At 45.5% G+C, this 26,244-nt stretch overlaps 1 protein-coding gene across 1 annotated transcript in view; it reads right to left on the reverse strand.

Moving 5' to 3' along the window:
• Positions 1–25,876, reverse strand: part of GPC1 (glypican 1) — a 199,844-nt gene extending 173,968 nt beyond the window's left edge. Inside the window, 1 exon segment of the mRNA XM_032698303.1 lies at positions 25,420–25,876. Coding sequence (XP_032554194.1) covers positions 25,420–25,576 — 157 coding nt within the window. The 5' untranslated portion in view covers positions 25,577–25,876.
• Positions 25,877–26,244: the final 368 nt, after the last annotated feature.

Here is a 26,244-nt window from a genome sequence, read left to right on the forward strand (position 1 = left end):
CTGAATTTGAGATGAGGGCAAACCCACCGCAGCACATGGGATTCCCAAAGTAAGAGAGCTCACAATGATATAGACACTGTAAAGAGTAACTGGTAAAGCAAGTCTCTCCCAAGGCCTGACCCCACAGTTCATCTCTGACAAGTATTTTGTTTCTATGCTCAGTACCCGTATCATGCCATTCACTTCCCTTTAACTGAATATGTTTGAAGTTTGACTCTCCCTGCTATCACGTGTTCATCTTTTCCAAGCATAAGGATTTAGATTGGCACCAAACAAAAAACAAGCAAAAAACCAACCACCAAACATCAAAAACTGCTGTGCAAACAGAAATGCTGAGTTGTGGAAAGCTATGCAGCACCAGCCCCTTTATCCTCCTTCTCCTTCCTGTCAGTCACGGCTCCAGCTATTAGTTACATCCCACAAATGCCTCCCCTCATCTGCATGGATTTCAGTTGGAAAGCAGACAGATAAAAATGCCACACCAAACAATTCACCAGCAGCAATGTTCTCGTGCCGCCTCTTGCAGAGAGCTTTCAGCTATCCAAAGTTTAAATTAACTTTCTGAGAGGGCACAAAAGCCAGACCTCAGGTAATTACATACTCATCTCTCCCCTGAGCTCAATATTTATTTATTTTAGGATGTCTAACAGCTCTCTTGGGCTTGCTCTACAGCTCTGGAAAAATGATTACTTAGTCCCTGAACCTACAAACTGTATTCTGACTAAATTTTACACCTGGAGCTATAGAGGGTGATTAAAAAAGGCAGAGTTTATCAAACTTTCTGAAAGCTTGATTTGCTTCATGGCTCACTTGTCTTCATAAAACCTGCTGAAGGCTGAAACAACAAGTAAAATTTCACAATCAGCACTCGAGTAAGAAAGAGAAAGTACATACAACCACTTAACTTCATTGATTTTTATTTTTATCTTGTTTTCTTTCATAATAATTGGTAAGGGTTATTTGTTTTGGTTTTTTAAACAAACCATCTGGTGAGGTTATTAATAAAAATTCACTGCCCACTATACTTTGAAACTTTTTTCAGCTCCCAAAGGGGACACAGTTCACAGTTTGAAATGGAGACATTCTTTCCAGCTTTAAAATCTATGGGGCTTTTATATTGATGCTTCAGTTTACACCCACAAGTCATTCCCCTGCAACACCCAACAGTTTGTCTCCTATAGGCTTTAGAACTTCCCCCATTACCAGAAGAACCTTCTACCCCACGTATTTTATACAGTTATCACCATGAGAGGCCCATGTATAAAAGCAGATGTTTTCCCACTAGGATGCCACCCTAGAGGTCCATTTGAAAAACATTATAGTGGATATATGAACACATGGAACATAGAGTTTTTGTGTTTGCTTGTTTTAAAAAATGGTATTATCCCATTAAGATACATGACAAATTGAGTATTTGTGTTGATATAAGATCTGCTTTTCTCATGTTCTAGGAAAATGTGGTGTATTATCTCTTTGTCTGGAGTTTGAGGGTAACTGCAATGAGGATTTTGTGAGGCTGACAAGGACCTTTGTCCCCCTCCTTTCTCTATAGGCTGCACATGCAGTTTTTACTACTGTTCCCAACAATTCACTGCAGACAGAGAACAGCAAGCCTTGTACAAAGCCACCTCTCCTGAAGGAGCAGAGGCATGTAATTTGTCTTTCACTCAGGCAGTAGGCCACTGGCAGGCTGACAGCCAGGCTTCACACTACAGTTTTAATGTGTGCCCCACACTATACAGTGCCAATGAGAAATACAAACCTTCACCTGCAACCTTCCCTTCCAGCCCACTGTCCTGACTCCCCTCCTGTCCTCACACCAACCATGCAAAGGGACCAGAGACACAACACAGATTCAGATGATATTGCCAGTAAAAGAATCATTGTATCTACTCATGCTCTGGACTAAGGACTCAAAACACAAGTTTCATGCTAAACCATGAAGGAGTCAGTTCTCACCTAACATGAATTAGCACCCCCATAACTGTACAATGTCATGTCTGTTTTTTAACATTGTGGCATGTTAGTTTGTAGCTCAGGTTTTATCCATTCATGCTCCTTATAGCACCCCTGAGCATTTTGGCCCTGCTGGCCTAGTCAGCCTTTCCTGGGTCTCCAGCTTCAGAACAGCTGAATTCAGGCAACAAATCCTTCCTCCCTGGTATAGGGTGACACAGCCAGCAAGAACCATGCTGCTGGCCTCAGAAAAACAAGACTAAAAGCAAGCCTAAAGCTGAACTGGAGGAGGAAAGGAAGAGGAGAGAGGAATCACATTTTTATCTATATAACAAATATAGTCTCATTTATTCTTAGCCTGGGCTGAATCAATCACTTATCTTTGACCACCCTATGTCACTTGTTCTTGAAATAAAGAGTGAAACCATATTAATGAAAATCAAGGAAAAAAGGAAATGTAATTCTGAATACTGAGTTCTCAAAGCAACCCTGAGCAAATCATTCTACTTCATAGCAACTTGATTTCCTCCACCACTAAACAGCAAACGCTGTGCTGTTACTTTATTTGAGCGGCCGTTCTGAATTCTCTTAGGATATGCTTCACAGATGGAAAAGTTGATGAGGAGATATATATATGCATATATAAAACATTCATATGCCCCAACGTGCTGAGCTTCCAATATGGCAAAGAAGCAATGGCAGTGACAGAGCAGAAAATATCATTTAACTCATGATGGTAGCTTTAAAGGTATAACAAATGAGTTCCTTCCCTTCCATGGTGCAATTACATCCCACAGCATGCCTAGGTAAGTGAGGTGGGACCTTATTTCCCCAGCTATGAATGGTTCATCCTTCCTGCTGGTCACTAGCAACACACTTTTCTCTGATTTAGGACCTGGAGGACTAGGAAGAAATAAATACCTTATCAAGGCAGAAGACGGCAGATATTTTTTATGACCTGTGGGAACAGAGGTCCTATTAAGTCTGCAAAACACTGCATAAATGTCTCCAGATAAAATTGTTAGCTCTGGATGGTGCCCATCTCCTAAATGCTTAATTGTGAAATTGCTTCCCTGAAGAGTTTCTTCATGTTTTGCTAAACTATTAAAGACAGGCAGCCCAGATCCATGCAAAACCTCCAGCAAGGAAACACTTAGCCAACTCAACTGCATAATGATGACAGATTCTGAAAGTTATGCACCTGGCGACTGCTGAGGGCCATAAAGTGAAAACAGCAGAACTGAGGGGCAAGTCTTCACCAGGCTTCCCAGGGCTGTCTGGAGGGCTAAGTCACCAGCCTGCCACCATGGCTGTGCCAGTCAGGAGAGCAAGGGAGGGGGATGCTTCTCACTCAGATCCAAACGGACATGTCCATGTGGCTGAACAGCACCCAGGGCACAACCAGCTCTGCCCTAGGAGCCCAGTATGTCCCTGTGGGAATATTTTAAGCAGGCCAGAAAATTGGAACTGCTAACAGAAATCAACAAGTTTAGACTTAAAAATGAGAAAAACTTCAGGACTGCTTTACAATGCAGACATAAAACAGATAGCTATTTAAAATACTTTATAAAAGCACTGAAACTAAGCATCTCCTAGAGCAGAGCCCTGACAAACAGCCCAGCCACCTACATGCATTTATGGTTGTGGCTGTCCAGGGATCACTTAGAACTAAATTAGCAATGGAAGTCATTAGGCAAGGAATAATTCCAAGAAACTGGAGTCTCAGTAGCAGAAAGTGGATGAAAAAATTGTCATTGCAAGCAATGGGGCAAAATGACAGCATATCAGGCAGACTACTTCCTCAATGAAATAAATGTGAATTGCAAAAAAGTCAGGCAAGTCAGCATGTGGCAGAAGTACCCTGAGGAGACTATCCTTATTTCTCCCTCTAGGCTGCAGAAGGCCATTTAACGCTTTCCATTTAAGTGAGAAGGCACATGATGATGTCCCTTAAAAACCATGAACACAGACTCTCCCGAGCCTGAGGATTCCTTTTGCCAGGTGTAATTGCAGTGCCCCAGTCCTGTCAGGCTGGGGCAGCCAGCACCCACCCCGCAGCATCTGCCACACAGAAATAGCTGAGCAATTTATCTCTTAAAAGGAATGAAATTCAGGAGATTTGAAATTGAAGAAGAGTGCACGAACCACACTGCTATTTCCTGCACCTCATTTGACAAAATGGGATCTGATATTTGAGATGGGCAGACCCCTTCATCTCATTACTCTTTGACAGGAGGAGAGAATTCATGCAGGAAATCATGTGCTGTGTCTCTCCGTCCTGATGCAGTATAGAAAAGGTGCTTGAAGCTCCCTTAATACCCTACGTGTTCTTCATTTCACAGTCCTAAAGAGAAAGTCCAAAAAGGGTGTTAATACCCATAGATACAGACCTCTCAAGGCAGGAGCATCCTGGGGCAAATGATCACAGTATTCTCAACTCTCGTCATTCTCTCTTCCTCACACATCTCCATCTGGTATCTGTCAGAGACATGGACTGCTGAGCCACACAGATGTTTGCTCTGATGGATTATCCCTTCTCGTCAGCTCTCCTCCTCCCATCATTGAGGTCTGGCTCTGTAAGTGCACCATGAATGTACACAAAGCCCAGCTTCAACCCAATTTTCAGCCTGCTGCCCCTACAGCAGTGCAGGTGTGTGCCACAGAGCCAAGCAGTGCAGAAAGGAAATGACCATCAGCAACTGCTGTGGCTCTCCCAAGACAAGAGAAATTCCTGTCAATGGTTCCATCCCATCCAGGAGAGAAGCAGCAGTGCAGCTGCCAAGTGCTGCAAACCACAAAGGCCTGATCAAACGGGGGCCCACATTGGCAGACATATGTACCAAACAGGGACAACTTTTGTTTTCCCTCTGTCATTGAACAGGGCAGAGGAAATGCACTCGGGATACTCACACACACACCCAAAACACAGATACTTTGCTCTGGTGAGACCTCGATCCTAATTAACAACCAGGTCTCTGCTGTCAGAAGCCTCTGGTCCGTGTTCCTCAGCCTCCCATAGTACAGACCCAAATGCACAGGCTGCCTCTTCTCCATGCAACAGGGCACCATCCTTGGCAGGGTAGTTTGTAAAGAGCAGTTTTCATTTGGTCAAGATTTCACATTCCTTCCCTTTCCATGGCCTCCTACCTGGAAGAGGCTGGGAGGAGAATGGATTGAGAGCAGTCCTAAGAAGATGGACTTGGGGGTGTTCAGTGGATGAGAAAGCAAGATCAGTAGTGGGCTGTAAGTTAGGTCCAAGTGAATGGACACCGGCATCTGTTGGACTGAGATTGCAAAAGCACTTGTTCCCAGCCCATTGGTTTAGCTTTACAAGAAGCTTAAAGGAAGCTTGAAAATTCTACTCTTGAAATCCTTTGTGTGCCAGCAGCACCTGCTGTTTGGCCAGCTGAGAAGCCCTGAGTCTTCACCCCAGTTACTTTTCCCCATTTGTTCTGAGCACTGAAGCTTCTGCCTGGCCTAAGCCTTGCTGGCTGACAGAGGATGCACCAGCACACAAAGCCTGAGGTCGTGCTCAGCTCAGGGAAGTTGTAAACCCTGGCTGTGTGTCTCTGATGCAGAGACTTCTGGCTCCGGAACCACCAGGAGCAAAAGATCTTGGCAGATCTTCTGAGGGCAAAGTTACAAACCCCACGTATTGAAAGTCTGGATCTGGGAAACTCAATCTGATAGAGTTAAAAGTCACTATTTTGGCCTGTCAGAGTCCTGAACCAGCCAAGTTCAGCCCTGCTGCTGCTGTTCACAGCTACAGTGGCACCTCTGAGCAGCAAATTAGAGAAACGTGGCTTTCCCAGCACATCAGGGACCTCTGTGCAATGCCAGATAATCGTGCACCACCAGCTAAAAATAAAAAATCATATTTATTTGAAAATAATTACATATTGGAAAAAAACTCTTTTTTAGTTTAAATTATGGCAGTGTTAAAAAAGGTGAAGGTAAGGCAGTTTTTAATTATTTCAGCTACCTAAAAGAAAGTGATGGTGGGTTCTGTTTTTCTTGTCTCCCACCAGTGCCTTGCACTACCTTGTCAGAGTTGGCTTCAGAAGTGAGAAAAATTATTAAGGCGATATTTAGGTTTTCTCCTAGCAGTTTTAACAACTGGTTTCCTTTTGCCAATGCTATGCTTGGCCCTCTTGTCCTCCACTCCAAGATATTTCTACCAGTTCTCATTACTAGTTCGACAGCTTCAGGACATGGCAGACACAGCTGCTTCTGACAGACAGAAGTCTGGAAACAGATGACTTATTTTACTAACTTTCATAGATGCCAAGAATCCTTTAATTCTCCTACTCTCACCTGACTCCCATTGCACTGAGGATCCACTGCAGACGGCCTGTCCTGACCTGAGTGGGATAACCTGTGCCCACAAGTTTCCTGGCTGGATTACATAGAGGAGCTGAAGTCAGAGTGTAAGCAGGTGACTGCACCAGAGATGCTGTCTGGAGTGTGTGAGGAGGGGTTGCCAGCACACTGCACTCCAGGAAAAGACCTGCCTCCAGAATGGCAGGTATTTGCAAAACCCCATAGCAGCACCACTACTGCACAAGACAAGTGATAAAACCTCACTTAGTTCATACCAACATACACCTCTGCCCCATGGGGTGGAAAAGATGGGCTGTTCAGAGAAGCCTAAAGTTGCTGTCTCATGGAGGACAATAAAAAGCTTGGGGAGCTCTTCTCTACACTTCCTTTTGTAACATGTACTGAGACCCCAGTGATGCTTTTGGTCTGGTCTGGTGTGTGTGAGTTTATAATCAGAAATGTTTGGAGGCCAAGGGCCACACTTTCAGAAGTATTCCCATAAGGCTCTAAACAAGTGGTTAGATCTTCAAAGAGTACACTCTAATTCAGGCACATAATGAAGTAGATAGATTAAAACAAAACAAAGCAAAGCCCATACTGAGACAACAGCAGTTGTCTCATCTCCTCACTATTGGCCTTTGCAGCACTTCAAGGGCAGTGGTACCTGGGGACACATGGAGGTGATTCATCAGACCTTAATGCATTGGGTTGCATAAGGTATTAGAGGACTACTCTTCATGACCCAGCTGACCTTTCCAACTCCATATTAACCTGCCAGACCAATATTCCTTCTTGATGAAGAAGGAATGAACTCAGGTAACCCAATTATCAACAAAGGATCAACTACATTAGCGTAGAAAACAGAAGATGAGGATAGGCATGACTGCATGGATAGTTAGTTTCTTGGTATATTAAACTCTGTGGGACATCCCACAGCTCTGCCTTTTTCCAGATGAATTTCACAAAACAGTTTTTTGAGCTGCTACAATCATGTTTCTTTACCAAGCAGCATTCTTTCTCGTTTCCTCAGAACTAAAGTCTGCTCTATATAGATGCCTGAAAATAAGAGATAGGCCCTGAGTATCTGTCAATTGAGAGGTTAGCTTAGATTGTTTTTAATAGTTTGTGGTACTCATAACTGGTTTTAAACTGACAGGGGAAAGTGATAAAAGAATAATATCTGTGTTTCTGAGCTCACATCAAAGAAGAGCTTTAGAGAACAAGTAAAAAGGCTGTCAAAAAAGGAAGGCTTTACCCAGCAGCCTAACAAAACAAGCTTCAAAAAACCAAGAAATAGTGTCCCAAAACAAATGCACCAGATAGCAAAAATGTTAGTTGAAAAGTAAATATTTAACTGGGACCATACCTGCTAAGAGAAAGACAAAAAGCCTGAAAAAAACTGATCACAAGAGAGATGTTTTTGCTGTAGAAAGAAAAGGATGGCCATAGGATTTGGAAGTACTTACAGTTCTTTTCTGCACTACTGACTACATTAGAGTCATCAGCCTGAGCTCGGCTCTCCATTACACTGCACAGAGCCTTCAGATTATTCATGACATGAATTTCTCTTACAAGGCTTCTTTAAACTTCCCTTTGTTACCTCCAGCTTTTTAACTGCCATCATGAGTCTTCAAGGTTAACGCTGGGAGACAAAGCAGCGGTCTCCTGATGCAAAGATTAATGCCACTCCACAAAGAAGTGCAGGCACACGAATTATCCACAGGCCTTTCATTCTCACAGAGCCCACTGCTCAGAGCAGTGTGCGAGGCAGGTACACCCACCCACCCCACTGCTGGAGCAGAGGCACCCCTGGGGTGAAGGGCACAGCCAGCAGTTCTCCCTTGTGGGCGCTTTCCTCTGGATCTGCACTGCACAGAGCGGCAGCAGCTTCCAGAGCTTTTTCTCCTCCGTGCTGAGCAATCCCAGAGCAGATGGTGCTCGGCACTTATACCTGGAGCAGTGCTCAGCAATCTCAGAAACACTTTCTGGTGCACACTTCCCCTAAATTGCCTTTGCCATTTCCTAAACTAGAACTCAGCTTCATGGATAAGTAGCTCCTCAGCCACTCGGCTTGAAGGGAGCCCATCGTCCCATTCTGGTAAGCACTACTCACTCAGCATGCATGCAAAAAAAGGTTTTGGCAGCACCCACTGCAGGATCTCCCGGGTCCTCAAGTCACTCCAAGCAGCTCAATTTCCCTTCTAAAGCTGCACTACTACAACTATCTGATATTGTTCCCTTACTCTAGGCATCTCTCATGGAAAAAAAAGGTGCAATTGCTTCCCTGAACCTTGAATTGGCTTTTGTATGCAACTCCTCCTTAGTATTAGGCTTATTAATAAAAGCCCTTTTATGGATTTATCTGGCCAGATGATCTGAGTGAAGAACAGCTGTGCAAGTTCAAGGACCTCACCAGCTCAAACCAGACAAAACTGCTTCTTTACATAGTGGGAGATGAACTGATGGAGCTTAGTGCCATGGGAATTTGGGGGGTGCAGACCCTATTCAGCAGGTTTGAAAAGAGATTACATAGATTAGTGGGCAAAAGGTCTGTAAAGGACTAAACAGGGATGTACCCCTGATGTACCCTCTTGAGAAGCTGTGAGTGTTTGGGAATACAAAGTGAGAGACTTCAGAAAGGAGGCACAGCCACATGCACTGTTCCTAAATATCATTTTCTGTTGGTAAGGTCAGACACAGGCTGCAGGATGAGTCAGCTCATGGGGTGACCTCATCAGACATTTCTTTAAGGCAGCTGCAGGGCATCCAAGCCCCTGACACACTACTCCTAGGCCTGGCTGCCAGAGTGAGAACCAGCTGCCTCTATGGAGTTCAACTACACACCAGATATAGGTATATGAAGCCCTCAGCAGCCCTAGAGCCCTGCTTCTGCACTGTCATCAGGCAAAATACATAGTTCAAAGCACTGGGTGTAGGACACTGCAGAGAAAACCTAAGTTAGAGTCATCTTCACCTTGCTTGAGCTCTTTGTGCACAATTCAGCTGAATTGTCTCAGCTCAGTGGGTCAGCCTAGCAGCAAGCCTAGGGTGTACAGAGAACAGCCACACAAGCACATTCACACACAGTGGGGAAGGGAAACAAATCACCCAATATATGTCAATTTTTAAACCAACTTGATATGTTGTATGTGTGATTACTGCCGAAACCAACATTGGTAATTACAGCCATCTGCACCCATTACTGCCATTTGTATGTGTATTCATAGTAACTGCACATTAGTTGGGCATGCCACTGCACAAACACATTAACCAGCTAATTAATTAAAAGAACAGACCTTCTCTGCTTAGGAGGAGCCCATCAACCACTAATCAGAAGAATGTATTTTCTCCATCTGTTATATCATTTGCCCCCATCACAAGGTCACCAGGGAAGATGCAGCTGGCCTGCAGTCTCCAGAAGGCTCTGCTGGGGTGGTGAGCTTCCTGTTTAAGTGATTTCCTTTGTGTAGCAAGGCTTAAAGACCATGACTGCTTCTGGAAACGCATTCATGGCACTTCCACAGAACTGCATGATGCTTTTGGATTACCTCAGGTGACCTTTGGATTAGGCAGCAAGCATCTTTCCACCACTCCTAGTGCTCATTCTCCAAGCACAGAGGAGGCTCATCGCATGCCCCCTAACAGGGCAGCACTCTGGCAGCCCAAGTGCATGTCCCATGCAACACCTCCTGCCATGATGTTTCTACAGCAAACTGCTAATGCAACAATAGATTATAAACATAGACTGGGTGGCTGTGCCCCAGTGCTTCACTGACATATGGTTCTGTCTTCAGTCAGAAGCTATGGATTTAAATTTAGGGAAGGAGCAGAAGGTTGTTCCAAAATTCCAAGATAAATCCTCCTGGAGGAAGCAATGAGACCAGATTTTTGTCCCTCTGGTGCAGCCTTAGGAGCAGGCAGTCAACGCTGCTGAGCAAACTGCACTGCTTGGGCAGCCCTGAAAGGTTGTGCCCAACTTCTCAGCTCTTTGAAGACCTGCTGGAGCTATTGCCCTCTGTACCAGCTGCTGCTCACGAGCACCAACAGAGCAGTTAGGACTCCTGCTGGACACTCAGATTTCAGGTAGAATAATATTGCTCCAGCTACTGGCTTATAATAACTCTTTATATTACAGCAAAAGGCAGTGATATCTGTCTCAGGTTGGATCAGCACTTCCATTAGCTCCCCATCCCTTTCAAAACAAGTGTTAGTGTGAAGGGGTAAGAACAAATAGTTTCAAATCATTGTGAAATATTTCTGAAACAAGCCAAACTCCTCCTTCCTGCACACATGAAATGCAGTGCTGAAGAAGTTACTACAATCCAATAAAGCATAAAATGCTTTCATCATTTGGCACTGTAAATGCTTACCCTAGTTATGGATGAGTTCAAGACAACTCTACAGTAGATTTTACTTTGATTTCCCTAAAGCTAGAGAAAATTCTCTATATGCTTTAAAAAATAAAAAAGAAAATAAATATTTTTTATTGTGCCAGATGCTGTCAGCCTCGCTGCAGCTGATGGTGCTCTGTCAAATGGGATCTGTGAAAAGACTGCACTGGGAGCACCACAGTTGGTGATCAGGCAGTCTTATCAATTTGTACTTGCTAGGAAGACTTCCAGTGTCTCCTGCCCAACTCCCCCATTCTACAGCTCCAGAGATGTTCTTAGCTCTGTACAGCAGAACACCCTGGTGTAGCTCCTGCCTGCAGCTCCTCTGAACTGCTGCAAAGGATTCAGGGTAGGGCTGAAGCAAGTGACCACAACACACGGGTATTTGGATCATTTCTAGATTATTCTGCTGCAGGACTACATCAGCATCACTCTACGTGTACATGTCTGACACAGACACTTTCGTCACACTCTTCTCCAAGCACAGACTATTTCCTGTTATGCAAAGCATCAAACTATGCCGACTGGATCCATGATTTGGTCCAGTACCTTCCGAACTAAGGAAAAATGCCTTCAAAAAAACTGCATCCAAATGTGGTCTGAGCAATGCTGTCTTCCCTCTCTCCCCTGTCTCCCTGCCCTGTGCCCACAGGAGGCACAGACCCAGAGCAAGCCTTTTGGGAGAACCTGCAGCCTTCAGTGTTCCCTGCCTGCCTGCCTTGCCAGCAGGAACTGCTCCACAGGCAGAGTCCTCCTCTGGGCGTTATCCCTCCTCGTGCCGCTTGACCACCTCAGCCTTGCTGAATCCAAAAGACTCATCTAAACAAAACCTGCCATCCTCAGTCCCTCAGTCATCTAAGAAGCAGCAAACATGCTGAGTTAAGTGCGAGGTAAGCCGTACCTTTATTTGGTTAATTAGAATTGCTCATCAAATGAAAACAAAGAAGTGATTTACTGCAGAACTGGTACAGGTAGTTGTAGCATAAGTACATTCCTGCATATTTGGCTACATTAAGAACATTTTTTAATTAACAGTTTCTCCTTGGCTATAGCAAACCATAGAAAATAAGGAAAGAAGTTTCACACAAGGACACTGCCAAATCCCTCAACTGCCAGCTATTTTTTTTTTTCTGCAGAGAGGATTTTAAATTAAAAGCAGTTTGCCTTCATTAGCTTTACCAGAAGCCATGTAACTGCCAAAGCTGACAGAAACACAATTGTGATTTGCAGATTTGGCAAGTGCCATTTTCTCTTTCTGCAAATGTGAGTAATGTCATTCATATTAAGGGGCTTTTGTGGGGACACTGTGCAAAGAACAACTCCTTCCCCAGAAGAGGAGAAATATCTCCAGAGCAGCAGTTTAGTATTCCCGGGCACCCAAGTTTTACCTTTGTTTATTTTGCATTAAATTCATGCTGAAAAGGGTCAGACAGTATGAGTGCTATGAACCTCTTCTCCTGATGACTGAGCAGAATACAGTAGCAAGCCCAAAATAAACATTTCAACAGTGATCTTTGACATATAGCCATACTCAGTCTTTCTGTGACATGTTGCCAAACCCTTTGAAGCCATTCAGCGTGGTTGCTCACCAAAATCCCTACTCTCTTTACTTTTCTAGCTGAAAAAGCTGATGACACCCTACCAGGAAAGTTATATTTCTACCAAGGGCACCTGTGTTTGCAGGCTTCTTGCTCTGCTCCAGAGTCACAGCCTTGGTGGAAAGATTAAAGTCTTGGTAGTATTCTTACTCTCTGATTCCTGTGTGAAGAGCTGCAGAACAGAGGGAGGCATGAGTGAAGCCAGCCTGTGGCGTGTAAAAGCAGGTAGCAACAGATGAACAACCTGCTGGTCATTTTTAGAGTGACTCCACAGACCCTGCTCCCCTCCCTGGTGTGTCAGTGTCCCCTAACTCCTGGTGTCTAGCTTTCCTCAGCCTCAGGAAGGAAACTTAAGATACATAATCAAAGTGTTAAAAACACACAGGTTTTTTTCAGTTTGTGTTAGATGAGACACAGTGGACGTTGGCTTCAGGGCTGAACCAAGTTGCTGATGTAGAATGAAGTGATATGGGTGACCCTGACCTGTGTGAGCTCTCCGGGGTCCGTAACAGCCTCCTCAGCTCCACCACAGAACTGCCGCTGGCACAACGTGGAGTGATGGCCAATACCTGCCATGCAGGGTTCACAGTCTTCAGTGACAAGAAGATGACAAACATTTCAGGATGAAGAAACAAGAGAAGTGGGTTATGTCCAAACAGAACCCAGATGCTCAGCAGCATGTCAATGAGAGACCATAGCACCCTTGAGTGAATGAAGGATTTATTCCCCCAGCTGTAGCCAAAATGAGAAGGTCTGAACACCCTACAAAACTCTGCAGGAAGTAGTCTAACACAGTATTACCACAGTCACAAATGTAAAGTCTGTCTGCAGTAATTAGGATTGTACTACATATGACTTATTAGACACTGTCTTGTAATCAAGACAGAAATAGCTGCCTACATAATAGTTACCAGTTTCTTAACTGTCTAAAAATAAAGCAACAAATGTAATGCAGTGCCAGACATGGAACCATCTGAAATAATGTTAACCTACATTCAAGCCCGCAAAGGTAACCGTGGTACGCCTGCTGGTAACCTTCAATCTAACCTGGAGTTAAACACTCTGTGACTCTGCAATTTTGGTTTGTACCTTAAAAAGAACTGGAGAAGCCAGTTTTGTCTCTGTAGTCCACCTCTGTTCCGCCACACAGTGAACTGAGTTCATTATCCATTGAACTAAACACCAAGTAATGAGTTAACAATAATTAAACTGAAAGAGACATAGATTAAAGGAATTTATTATTCCCTGATCTGTCAAGCAAATTGCTTAGATACCTGCAATCAATGAGTAATGATGAAACAAAATAAAACCCCAACAAACCAGAAGAGCCAACAACAGGCTCGTAAAAATCTGTTCAGTAAGGCCCATGTATCTTCGTTAGGCCGAACGGCATAGCATTTTAATCAACAAAAACCCTCTGTCTTTATGCATTGTGAGATCAGAGGCAAAGCGTGGCCCTAAATTATGGTGTAACTGTTTATTATTCACGTATCATGAGACTGATGAAGATTTATGGTCCCATTGTGCTAAGTACTGTATAGTGAAATTCAGAGCAATGGCGAGACTCAGTACTCCAAGACTTTATAACTCAAAGACAAATTATAAAAACAAGATATTATAATTTAAAGACAGTAATGCACAGATGGGGAGTGGAGATACAGACAGATTAAGCAACTTGCCCAAGGTCATGCGAGACACATGTGCCAGAGCAGAAAATTGAACTGGGATCTTTGGAGCACCACCACAGCTTCCTACTCATGTAGGAGAACATTGCTGCTCCTCTTTGATTTCACTAGATGTCATATGTCATAAACTAATAAATAAGTTCAAAAAATGCAAACATTGCATGCCAGTACTGGAAGGATTTCCTTTCACCCCTCCCTCTTCGGAGGACCTTCATTAACAAAAACCCTACACAAAGACCTGATTTGTCTGCGTGTGGTACAATTCCAGCATTGCACAGAATAATTTCAGCCCAAAGGTCTTCTGCAGCCATCCAGTCCAACCTCTCATTCAAAGTAGGACAAACTAGAGCAGATGCCCCAAGGCCTCATCTGCTCAAACTCTGAATATCTTCAAGGATGGAGATGGAAATCACAATACCTCTTTGGGCTCCTGTGCCAGTGTTCAATCACTCAGGTTGAAAAAGTCTTTCCACGTATGAAATGAGAATTTCCCCAGTTCCAACTTGGGTCTGCCACCTCCCATACTGCCCCTATGCACACAAGTCTATCTGTTTTCCCTATTCCCACACATTAAGTAGCTGCAGACAGCACTGGGATCTCATCAAGCCTTCTTTCTTCTACACTTTACTTACCGGACAAGCCAGACTTGCTCCAGTATAGCTGTACCATTCCTTTACAGGCAGCCTGAAACTGGATATCATGCTCCAGATGCAGTCTCACAGCCACCAAAAAGAAGGCTATAAGGCACTTCACACTTTTTTTTTTTTTTTCAGATAGAGCATGGAAATAATTTTCTTTAATCAGTTATTGTATTTTTATGTATGTTAACTACACAAACCCTGCAGCCTTCAGTTTACAAAACAACACAGCAACGTTGTTTTGGCACACCACTTGCTGTAGCAGAGGTCTCAGCACCTGCAGGCACACTGGGCCCCAAGAGCAACCACTGCTCCCATAAAGGACACTGGAAAGGGACATTTCACATGTCTTTCTCTCTAGCTGACAAAAAGGATAACCAGATCAGCCTGAGTGATGTAACATGCTCAAAACATATCAGTGATAGCAGGATGACAAAAGACTCCATGTTGCTGGACACACATACATCAGCAGACACATTTAGGAATTTCAGTCCTAAAACCTGTCACTCAGTGTATTGTTAACAGTGAAAAATATTTAATTTACGACTGTGATAGGAGATCTCTTCAATGCAACACAAACAGTGGCAGCAGTGTTACTAAATAAACTCAAGCCCCCAGACAGCCGATCCAGGATAAGGGGAGAAGTGATACTGCATTTAAACACAGTGGCTTTCTCTCCTGGTTTACAACTGAAATGTACTCCCTGTCAGAAGGTGTTTGCTCTCTGTTTATTTTAACAAGAACAAAGTCACAGCCTAAGCTTTGCTTATTTATATTTGCTGGCACCTGTGAATATTTACCAATAAAAATTTCGTATTAATTAGTTCTGCAGAAGTGCTATCAACATTTCTTTTAGGTTTCCCCTGAAGGTATAGTCCCTATGGAGCAGCACAATCAGTCCACTCTGCGCCAGGCATCCCTCCTGATATGGAAGGCATCTGCTTGGCATGGAGATATTTGGGGCTTTAGTGATCGCACAACTAAACAGTGCAGGACACCTGGTTATGGCAAAACAAGCTGTTCTCCACGCTGTTGTCCAGATAGGACAAACCAGGCAGGTGTCCAAAGCAAGCACGGCTCCGTATGCAACTGCTCACCTTCATCCTGAGAGGTTGCTGCGTATCTGAACTCAAGCAGGGAACTCTCATACCACCGGGACAGCAGCACAAACAAGCTGCCATGGGAGCAGCTCCTCCACAGGTGGGACTCAGCCAGCAGCACTGCAAAGAAGCAGGTCCAAGATAGACCACATTCCCTCCTCCAGCTGAAGCCAATAATGGCCCAGTCTACATCTCCCAGAGCTTGGCAAAATTCCTGTTCCAGAGCTACCACCGCATCACGGGCACACACACACATATATAAAAATACATAAAACTCACGAGTTGCTTCCAGTTTCTTGGCCATAAATCATCCAACAGCAGCAGACAGCTTTTCAAAAAGACATAGCTGTATGCTCTATCCTTTTCAAACACAAAGTTACTCTGGATGCCAATGGCACTTTTATACCAACTCTGAAAGTAGAGCAATGGAGCCCTGGTTCCATTTATGGTTACATTTAAACCCATACCAGTGATTCCTTACACACTGCAAGAGCTACATCAAAGTGCAGGTATTGCATCACATGCAAGAGATGCCTTGGCCAGTTGCATGAGAGGTGTGTGAGCACAGGCCAGGTGCACAGGCTCTCACCCACAACAGGCCCAGCACACAGCCACCATGCCCCTGCAAAAATTTGTATTTTGGGCACTGAACAGACCTGCCACAAGTCATAGAATCATTGAGGTTGGAAAGGATCTCTAAGATCATCCAGTCCGACCATTAACCCAGCACTACCAAGCCCACCACTTGCAAAAGGCAGCCTGGAACACTTCTCTGACCTCCACAGGCACTTCCCAATCTCTCTTCCACACCAATCCCCCAACACACAAGCAGCTGGGGCATTGCTACATCCCACCACCATCAAATAGGATGGGGAGCCTGTGGCCGAGTCCATGGGCCATGGGACTTCTACCCCTGGGTTCCCACTGTTGTGGAGCCCTCCCTCAAATTCACAGCAGATGAGTCCCTCAGCTATGCTTTGGCCTCAGAGAGCCTCTCTAATAAAAATACCAGCTGCCGCCTCCTCCTCCTCCCTCAACATGGAAGTCTCTCTGAGACCTCCCACAAATGAAAGGGGGGAAAGAGGGGCTTTTTTGCAGGGCTTGTTTGGTATTCTGTCACAAAGCCAAACAGATGTTTGTAAAAATCCAAACTGGTTATACAACTGTTTTAAACTCAAGCAGCTGTGCACAGTGAGCAACTGCATCAGGGGACAAGACCACTGCTCTCTTACATGTAGGGACTAGAGTTTAATAAACCAAACTTCCCATGAGTTATTCAAGCTCTCTCGTTCCAATTTAGTGTTTATGGCAGAGGAAACTGCTGAAAAAAAGAAAAGTGAAGTGGCTTTTCCAGCTTCATGGTGAAAATCTATATCCAGATGGGGACTAGGACCAGACCTCCCTCCTGCCAGACCCTGCCAGCACCCAATTTCCACCATGCAGCTTATCTGGGAAGACGGCAGGAAAAGACAAGAGATGCTAATACAGCAGCCCTCACACAAAAGTTACTTTATGCTGTGCTTGGCCCTCACTCTGGGATCAATTGTACAACCAAATCACTGCAACAACTGTAATGCAACAACATGAACTGAGAGCAGAAGAGACTGAAGTAGTCTCTTTTTATATGTATTTTTAAAAATGGAAAATTAATCCTAATTTTTGACAGTGCTTTTATTATATTTTTATTTATGAACAAAAATTACAACTAAAAGAACTTCTAAAATACTCATATTTTAGAAATATGCCTGTCTGCTCCAGCTAAAAAGCAAGAAACGTCGGTAAAATTAGTGGAAATACTCCAACTAAATTATACAGTACAGTTTTACAATCCTATAAAATACCAATTTTTTGCAAGGCAAAACTATTTGTCATAGAGTATTTGCATTTTAGGCATACAAAAGATTGACTGTCTGCATAAGTACTATCATGTTGCTCCCTGAAACCACAGCAAAACTTCTTTTGTTGTTTGGTTTTTCTTTTTTTTTTTTTTTTTTTTTTTAATACTTTAGAAGAATGCATGGCAATTGAAAAACTGGTTTTACTCATGTTGCTAGCACAGGAGTCTGTAACAGCTGGGTAATTCTGTGCTTCTGATTCATGCTGCAGTATACGAAAAGGCACCAGAAAAATCAAATTAGTTTTATAATCTCTGTACAGTCAACACAATTGTGATTAATGTATTATCTAAAAGTCAGAGCAAGAGCATTGTGAAAAACTGTCACAGCACTCTGCTTATTCAAACTTGAAGAAAGAAAAGTTTTACATATCTGAAGAATTCCAAGTAAAACAGGAACACGTTACTGGGCAGAAGTGACTGACCAGGCTCGGAGCTCTGTCACGTTCAGACAAGCATTTTAAGGGTCTGCAGTCTAAAGCTTCACTATTTTTTGCAGAACAATCTGGCAACGGAGGTAACCCGATTCCCTGGGAATCAAATGTTACTTAAAGACAGGTTTCACCTGTGACGGATAAAACATTCTGAGCAACAAAATGTCAGGCTATATAGACATCAGAGGAGAGGGCGATCTGTCCTTAACGGTAACGGGGAATAAAGGAAATTTTCTGCTTTCATTGAGTTTTGAATTTTATTTATTTTTTGTAACTTTGAGGGGAAATATTCTTAATGCATTGGCAGCTACAGCAACCTTGTGCAATGAAACTACAAAACATGATGAAATAATCTTCAAGCAACTGCTACAAGGGTTCCTGCAAGCTTTAGGATCTCCCTTTCCTAGGTCTCTCCCCATCACGATGGGGCAGAGTTACCCTCACAGCCATCAGTAAGACATTGTCAACCCTCCTTTCACAGACAGCAAAACAAGAATGTGACTTTTTACCAGAGAAATTTAAAAATTAAGATACTCTTATGGACTTGTTCCAGGCCAACACCCAAGCAAGGTGGTGTGTCTACCCCACAAACTGCCCACTGTACCTCTCCCTCCTTCTCACAGCTGTGCCTGAGAGTCAGTATTTGGAGCAGCATTGGAAAAGATGGCTTGACTCTGGCTGGATTTATACAGGTGGAAAGCAGGAGGTTCAGAAAGGTTCGATGTATGTGGCAAGTTCAGAAGGGGCAGATTAAAGCTGAGGAGGGCACTTGAAGGTGACCTTCCTGTCATGCAACCAGAAGTAGCACATCCAGTTCCTTTCTGAGCATTCAACTAAGCAAATGCTCTATGTTTGCAGGGCAGAACATTCCAAGGGACCTGGGAGGCCTCTGCCTGTACCCGAGGCAGTCAGAGCCGAGCCCTGCTGCTGCTGCAGCGGCTGCCCAGCACACAGAGTGCAGGCTGTGCTTCCACCAGGAGACACCACTGTCGGACAGGACACCTCGCTGAGGGCAACTCTCTGCGGGGGCTTTTCCTACTGCTCCTCCGAGCAGGAGCAACATGTGCAAATACCATCTTGGAAGCTACCTGAGGGACAGCAAGCAATCTCGTTTGGAGGGAACACATGCCCTGTCACAGAAGTTTGGCAGAGCCAGCAGGGCCGACTGTGCCAGAGCAGTCTGCTGTTTGACATTACCCCCTCTGTGAGGCTACCTGCCTACTACACATACACAGAAACACCCGATGGGGCAAAGAAAGAAACCCAATTTAGAGAAATATGTGTTCAACAGGGCCCTGGGCAGCAAACTGAAATTAAAGCTGTTTTCTCCAAGGAAGCCTGTGGATTTCCACAGAATTGAGATGTCTACTTCTCTGGTCTTCCCTGAAATTCCCAGTCTCTATTTCCAGCTGAATGCTGAAAGCAGATACAAAATTTCTCCTTATGCCAGTGACACCTGCCAATCACCCTCCCACCTACCCTGCTCCTCAATTCCACAGTCCCGCAAGACAAGTGACAGGAACACACAAGCTGCTGCCAGGAGACCTAAACTGCAGCACCGGCCCCAGTCACACAGTGCTGAGACTACTGCAGACAGCAGGGTCAGGATATCGCTCAGACCATCAGCTCTCTGAGGCTGGGGCAATCCTTTTATCCTGCTTTCTCTTGCCATACTGTGCCTAATGCAATTTGATGCTGCAATAAAAATAGATGATACTCAACTCCTGTACCCAGCCCAGTGGGCAGTGGTGGGCAGGGCACAGAGCCTGTGCTCAGCTGCTGCTCGTGGGCAGGTGCTCCAGGGCCTCTGTTTTCAGTTATCTTTGTTGTCACCTATGAGGTAAATAAAATCTCTGCCTTTAAATACACATTTTTGACAACCAAGTTAGCAGTTCCCTCCATACCTTTGGCTAAATCAAAGCATGCTTAATTACTGAAATCACCCAGAGGAATATACATCTGTCCGGTCCCCTCAATGTGAGACAATTGTACTGAAAGCAATAGAACATTAAACCAACTGTTTCATAGTCGCTGCCAAAAACCACACATCTACCAAACCCATCCGGTGAACTCAGAGTTTGACTGACATGTGTTCTTAAACAAAACAGGGCATTTACAGGGCAAGAACAGGAAAGTGAGAGGTGAGGTGAGCTCTGCAGTTTCACACAGTGGTGCTGGTGGGTGTTTCCAGATATAAATCCATGCAAATTTTTTTGAAAAAGAAATATCAGGCTTTTGCTTCATCAACAAAAGAAGCTGTTGACATAGTTTTGTCAGACACAGCTGATAAGGATAATTACGTGGTGAGAGCTTAGTCATCCATATCACAGTGACAGAAAGGCAGATTCTCCTAAAAATAATGTCAGCACCACAAAACTCTCAGGATCTCAGCACGAAGCCTTCCAGATCCCTGCCATGCTCCAGTGGGCGCGGGAACGTGAGGGCGCCAGGATGAACCACTAGAGGGAGCCCATTTTTCTCCATAAATCCAATTTCCATAATTGTTCTGTACGCACACATTGTGCAGTCACAAATCAACACAGCATCACAAAGTGTAAAGTATGCAAATTTCTATGTATAGTTTAAGTCAAACAGAAAGAGAGATACATAGTTCAGGCATGGCCTCCTCTGACATTCACACCAAAACACTTGCCAGATGGAGGAAAAGGCACAATTCCCTGTGTTTTGCCTCATCAGAAATAGTACTCTAAACCCAGCAGGCTACAAAGGCCATTACGATTTGTCCCTAACAAATTCATTTGGATAAATGGGTTGATATTTCATCTGAGAGTTCACCATGGAGCAGCTAACCTTGAGAAATCTCTCTGCCTTGAGTAACTACAAACCAAATGTAACCACCTCAAAAAGTGCTGGATCAACACTGTGTCCCTTTTCAATGAAGGATAAAGATCTTTCCTGGGGAGTGGTGGAGCCCCAGATTTTATGTTTCATACCACAGATGCAGGTTTGCCCCACTTTGCAATTTCCAGCAGCTGAAATGCCCCCAAGATGGGGTTCCATTACCCCCTTCATACTCCGAGAGCCTCGTCAAGTCCCATCCTGTCACCAGACCTGTTCTCTACTTAGATAACACTTCTCCAAATGGCTCCAACACATACACTTGCCAAGGTTTTCATTACAAAAACTAATTATACAGCCTAAAGGACTAAAAGATTAAAAAATTGTTCTGATTCCTTCCAGCTAAAGAGCCAGGGAAGGATCCACGTGAGATGTGTGACTAGATGGCCAGCAGTATAGCCTGGCAAAGTCCACCTGGCTTTTTTCTGTACCCTCCTCTTCTTTTACTGCATTGCACCCATTGCCTGGGTCAACAAGCTCAACTTAGCAGCAAGCCAAGTCTAGGAAGGATTAATCTCAGGAATAAACAAGTCAAAGCAGAAGTCCAGCCCAAACAGTGAGCAAGGGCCAAGCACATCCACATCAAATCACAACTCTCAAGTCTTCTCCAGTCCATTGGAGAACTATCTCTGCTGGGGAGCAGTCACCCATTCAACATCAGTAATCCAAAGACACCCTCCATCAAGTCAGAGAAAGCTGGATATCCTCCCCAAAACACAATATTTCTTGGTGTAGGGTCACTCTTTCTATCACAAACGCTACTGTGAACCTAAGATGACCAGCCCTTATCACAGGCACTAAGAAGCACACCTAGAGGAGACATCTCTCTCCCTCAGTCACCAGAGCAGGAGACCAGCAATAGGGTGATGGTGTCTGGGTAGCAAGAATGGCAGACAATAAGAATGGAGGCTTGCCACCTCCAGAAGACTCGACAGGAAAGAGAATAACTGGAAGTTGTCAAACTGGTTTCCCACATTTTGTAGCAACCACAGAAAGGGGGTGTGGGTCATCCAGCCAGAGAGCAGGAACATTCTCCAACACACAGGAAAACTTTGCTAAAGTTTGTACATCTTACGGAAGCAAGTGTTGTAACTTTCCCAAACTCAGGGAGCAGGGACTTTCCTCCAAGCACCAGAAACTTTCTTCTAGGCAGATCTTCACCCAAGTCTCTGGTGCACGGCTGTCTGTCAGGATTGCTAACACGAGCAGACGCTGCTTTCATGTTTGGGAGTTTTGCCATTGACTTCAAAGTACTGAGATATAACACCTTGTGTATTCCCTAAACACACTTAATAACAGCACCTGACACATTTAAAGTCTTAGACACGTTAAAGGCATCGCACAACATTAGCAAAAAACCAGGAAACCCTGTCTAGGTGGTTCATGAGAAATCTGGTAAACCAAGAGTCTACTCCTGAATCAGATGCTTATCTATTAGCCAGCTTATAACTGTGTGACAGCTTCTTCAACTCATCCATACAGCCAGAAGCAGGGACAACCTTCTGGTGAGCTGTGCAGACTTTAGATTATTCATAATCCTTTTAAATCATAACAAAGAATACAGATTAAGAGGTGTAAAGTGTGCAATAAGTGTTCTAAAACCAACACAAACACAGCCATGTCAGCCTGAGTCAGAGCCTGCATCGTGGGAGCTCACTGAACTCCTTTTGCAGTCATGCTCCAGGGATGCAGGCAGTGCACGGTTTGGCTCCTGGTGCCAGGCTGGTGTGACAGCCACACACCAAGCAGTGCCTGGAGCCAGTTCAGAGCAGACACAAGCAAGGTCACCTGAGTGTGGCAGCACTGCTTTCGGGGCAAGGCCGTAGGGCTAAGACATGAGTGTTCCCCTTTGCTTCAGGGCAAGTAATGGAAAGAAGGAACAGCTAAGTCACTTTGGAGAAGGAGCAAGTGAAGGGCTTTTGTCTCCAGAGAGCTCAGAAATAAGGTAAAAACAGGGTTCATGGGGTAGCTCTTGGGCCTCTCTGACAACATGGAGAGGGCCACCAACAGGAAACCTCTGCATAGGTCCAACTGGAGACAACACTGAACCGACTTCATCAGCATCTCTTAGCTTAGCCAAAAGTTGTTTATCACAGAATCATCAAGGTTGGAGGAGACCTTCAACATCATCTAGTCCAATCATCAACCCAGCACCACCATAACCCCCTCTTATCTGTACCCCCAAGTACCACATCCAGACGCCTCTTGAACAGTTCCAAAGATGGCAATTCCACCACCTCCCTGGACAACTTATTCCAATGCCTGACTACTCTTTCAGTGAAATTTTTTTCCTAGTATCTAATCTGAACCTCCCCTGGTGCAACTTAAGGCCATTTCCTCTTGTCCTTTCACTTGAGATATGTCAGAAGACACCCACCCCAACCTCACCTGTGTCCATGTGTTTGCATTCACAGGTGTGTCAGGCAGGCATAACCTGACAAGGCTCCATGCAGATGACAACCCCCACGGTCATCAGGTTGAAGTAATGCCATTGAAACCAGCTTGAAGCAATGACTATTTGGACAAAGTGTGGAGTTATAAACTGTACAATTCTGCACTTATTACACATGGGTATACTGCAGGAGGGTGTTGAGACTCTTCTTTTTTGGAAACCGCAAAACTGGCACCAACCTCTGCACCAACCCGCACAACTGCTAAAAAGTGCAGACGATAGACAACACTACTTTATCAGGACATTTCTGAAGTTGGTATCTATGTAGACTGATGTTTTAACTGCACTGGGTAAGTACTACAGCAACAGAAAAGTGCGTCCCTGACTACATATCAGTCAAGAGGAACGCACAGTAATTACCAATGAAAATCATTCAGTCTGTTAGCTGTTTTAAATACCTGGCTATAGTATCAGCAGCAGGTTTATGTGTGGATCCTTCTTCCCCCTAAGCACTTCTTCATACTACTTTCCATGCGGTATTCCTCAAGTTTTCATAGCATTTATCTACAGTTTCCCTGTTTACAGTAACAGCCAGAGATGCCCAGTTGAATACCTACAATTTTAACTGCTGTTGCTTGAGACTGCCAGCGTATATGCTCATAGCAACAAACAGCAGGAAACAAAACTCCCGGATCCTAGAAATCTCCGTCCTGTCACTTTTTGAACCTTAACAATCTGCAGACACAAGATGTTTCGCTCTCTGCTAACCTGTGATATGCAATACTTGTAACGATACGCGATATTCGTAACCACAGCTCCTGTGAGCCTCAGTGACTGCCCCTGTAGTACTATCCCCGTGTACAACGCTGCAGCCACTTCCACCAGTGTTTGTAAACATTCTGTCTTCCAAGAATTTTCCACTTGAAACAGGACTGCTAATGTATTCACGTTTGTAATAATTAGATGCAAATTTATAAAAAGCCACTTTCTTGCTCAACTGAATTACTATTCTATTAATAGCGATGTTCAAATTATTTTGAAACTTCCCACTGTTTAAACTTCAAGGAGTACTCGTTTTACTTTGTAAATTTACTCTCACTTGTAACTTGACAAAGAAAGTATTAATTTGTTCAAATTTATGAGACATGTATATGCATCAGCCTTTTCCATTCACAGGTCAGATAACAAATTGGTTTCTCTCAAAAACTACCCCACGAAATATTCAACATAAGGCATTCTGTAAGCTTAGATGTGCACTACAAACTGCTGTTTTACTGGGGTGTCCCTGTAGGTTGGCTCTGGCACGTACGCCTGCATGTTTTATGCTTTGTCTGAAGGAGGAAGCTCCCACAAGTGAGGAGAAAGCTCTCAGATATGGGTCACAAGTTGGTGTATCAAAACTTAGATGAGAATTTTTAAAAAAAACTACAATACATCAGCATATTTTCCCCAAGCTTTCAAGAAAAAAAAAAAAAAAAGAAGAAAAAACCCACCCAAACCCATAAACCAGATCTTCAATATTCTTTACTATTTCATTGGTTTCTGCAAAGAGCAGGAAATCAAGATTTGTCCAAAGCCAGACCCAAGGCAAGAAGACACACTGAGGTATGTTGCACGATTTTCCTCTGTCATTTTAGTCCTGCTTCGTTTTTATCAAGTGACAAATGCCATTGTTCCCTGTCCAGAAGAAGATTAAAAGAAATCAATTCCTCTCTCATAACCTTGTGGCATTTTCCAGCTCCGACACCAAAACCCATTCCAGTCTGATTAGCCCCATTTCTGAACCAAAACCCCGGAACTGTTTCAATTGTACTCAAAACAGAAGCAACGAGACAATGAGAAAAAAGAGAGAACGACCACTGAACACTTGCTGCGACCACCCCCTCTCACAGCTCCGCTCGCATCACCAGCACCGCGAAGAGACCCTTTCCAGCCCGGGGGTGCTGCAAGAGGCGAGGGGAGCCCGCTCCTCGGGGAAACCTCTCGGGTCCGACTTCTCGCCCCCCACGACCCGAGACAAACTCCAGCGGCGGGCGGGAGCGCACCCCCGCCCCGCGGCACCCCGAGCCGTGCGGAGATCCTCCCGTGGGCTGCCCCGGCCAGGGGCACGGCGCCTTCGGCCGCCCCCCGCACACTCCTCCGCGGCACTCACCGGAGATCTCGGCCTGGGGCACGCCGCTGAGGCTGAAGCCCTTGGCCCCATACAGCTGCCGGACCTCGGCGCAGCTCCTCGCCTTGCTGCCGCTGTCACCGCGAGCCGGGGCGGAGGCGACACACAGCAGCCAAAATCCCCACGGAAAGACACGCATCCTTCTCCGCTGGCCCCGCCACCTGCCGTGCGAAGGGCAAAGCCAAGGTCCCGCGGCGGGGAGGCGGCCGGGGGGGTGCAGGGTGCGGCCCCCTCCGCGAGCAGCCCCGGCGGGACGGCGGGCGAGGGCGGCGGGGGAGCTCCGGCTGCCCGAGGCGTGAGGGGAAGGCGCCGGCGAGTTCAGCCTGGACGCCGCCGCGGCTCGGGCGAAGAGGGCAGAGATCCAAGTTCGGCCGCGCCGCTTCAAAGCCCCGGAGCGTGAGCGCGCAGAGGGCTTTTGTTCTTAGCGCGGCTGCATCCCCGGGCAGTCCCGCCGCGATGCTGCGGCGCCGCCGGGCCGGGCGGAGCGCGGCGGGGCGGGGCGCGGGGCGGGCTGCGGGGCTGCTCCCGCGGCGGGGCCGGGCTGGGCTGGGCTGGGCTGGGCTGGGCTGGGCTGTGCCGGCACCGCTCCACCTGCGCGCGGAGCGGGCGGCGGGGCGGCTCCGAGTGAGGCAGGGCTTCCCCCGCCGGACGTGGCATCACACGGCCCCGCGCCAATCCCGCGCGGGGCGCAGCCCCCGCCCCGCCCCGCGCCCCCGCCTGCGGGCGGTACGCAGCGCCCGCAGCCGCCGGGCCGGGGCGAGGAGCATCCCGGACCTTCCCCGGGCAGGGAAGGGCTTACACCAGCCC

The sequence above is a fragment of the Chiroxiphia lanceolata genome, chromosome 10, assembly GCF_009829145.1.
Source record: "Chiroxiphia lanceolata isolate bChiLan1 chromosome 10, bChiLan1.pri, whole genome shotgun sequence".
NCBI classification, from domain to species: domain Eukaryota; kingdom Metazoa; phylum Chordata; class Aves; order Passeriformes; family Pipridae; genus Chiroxiphia; species Chiroxiphia lanceolata.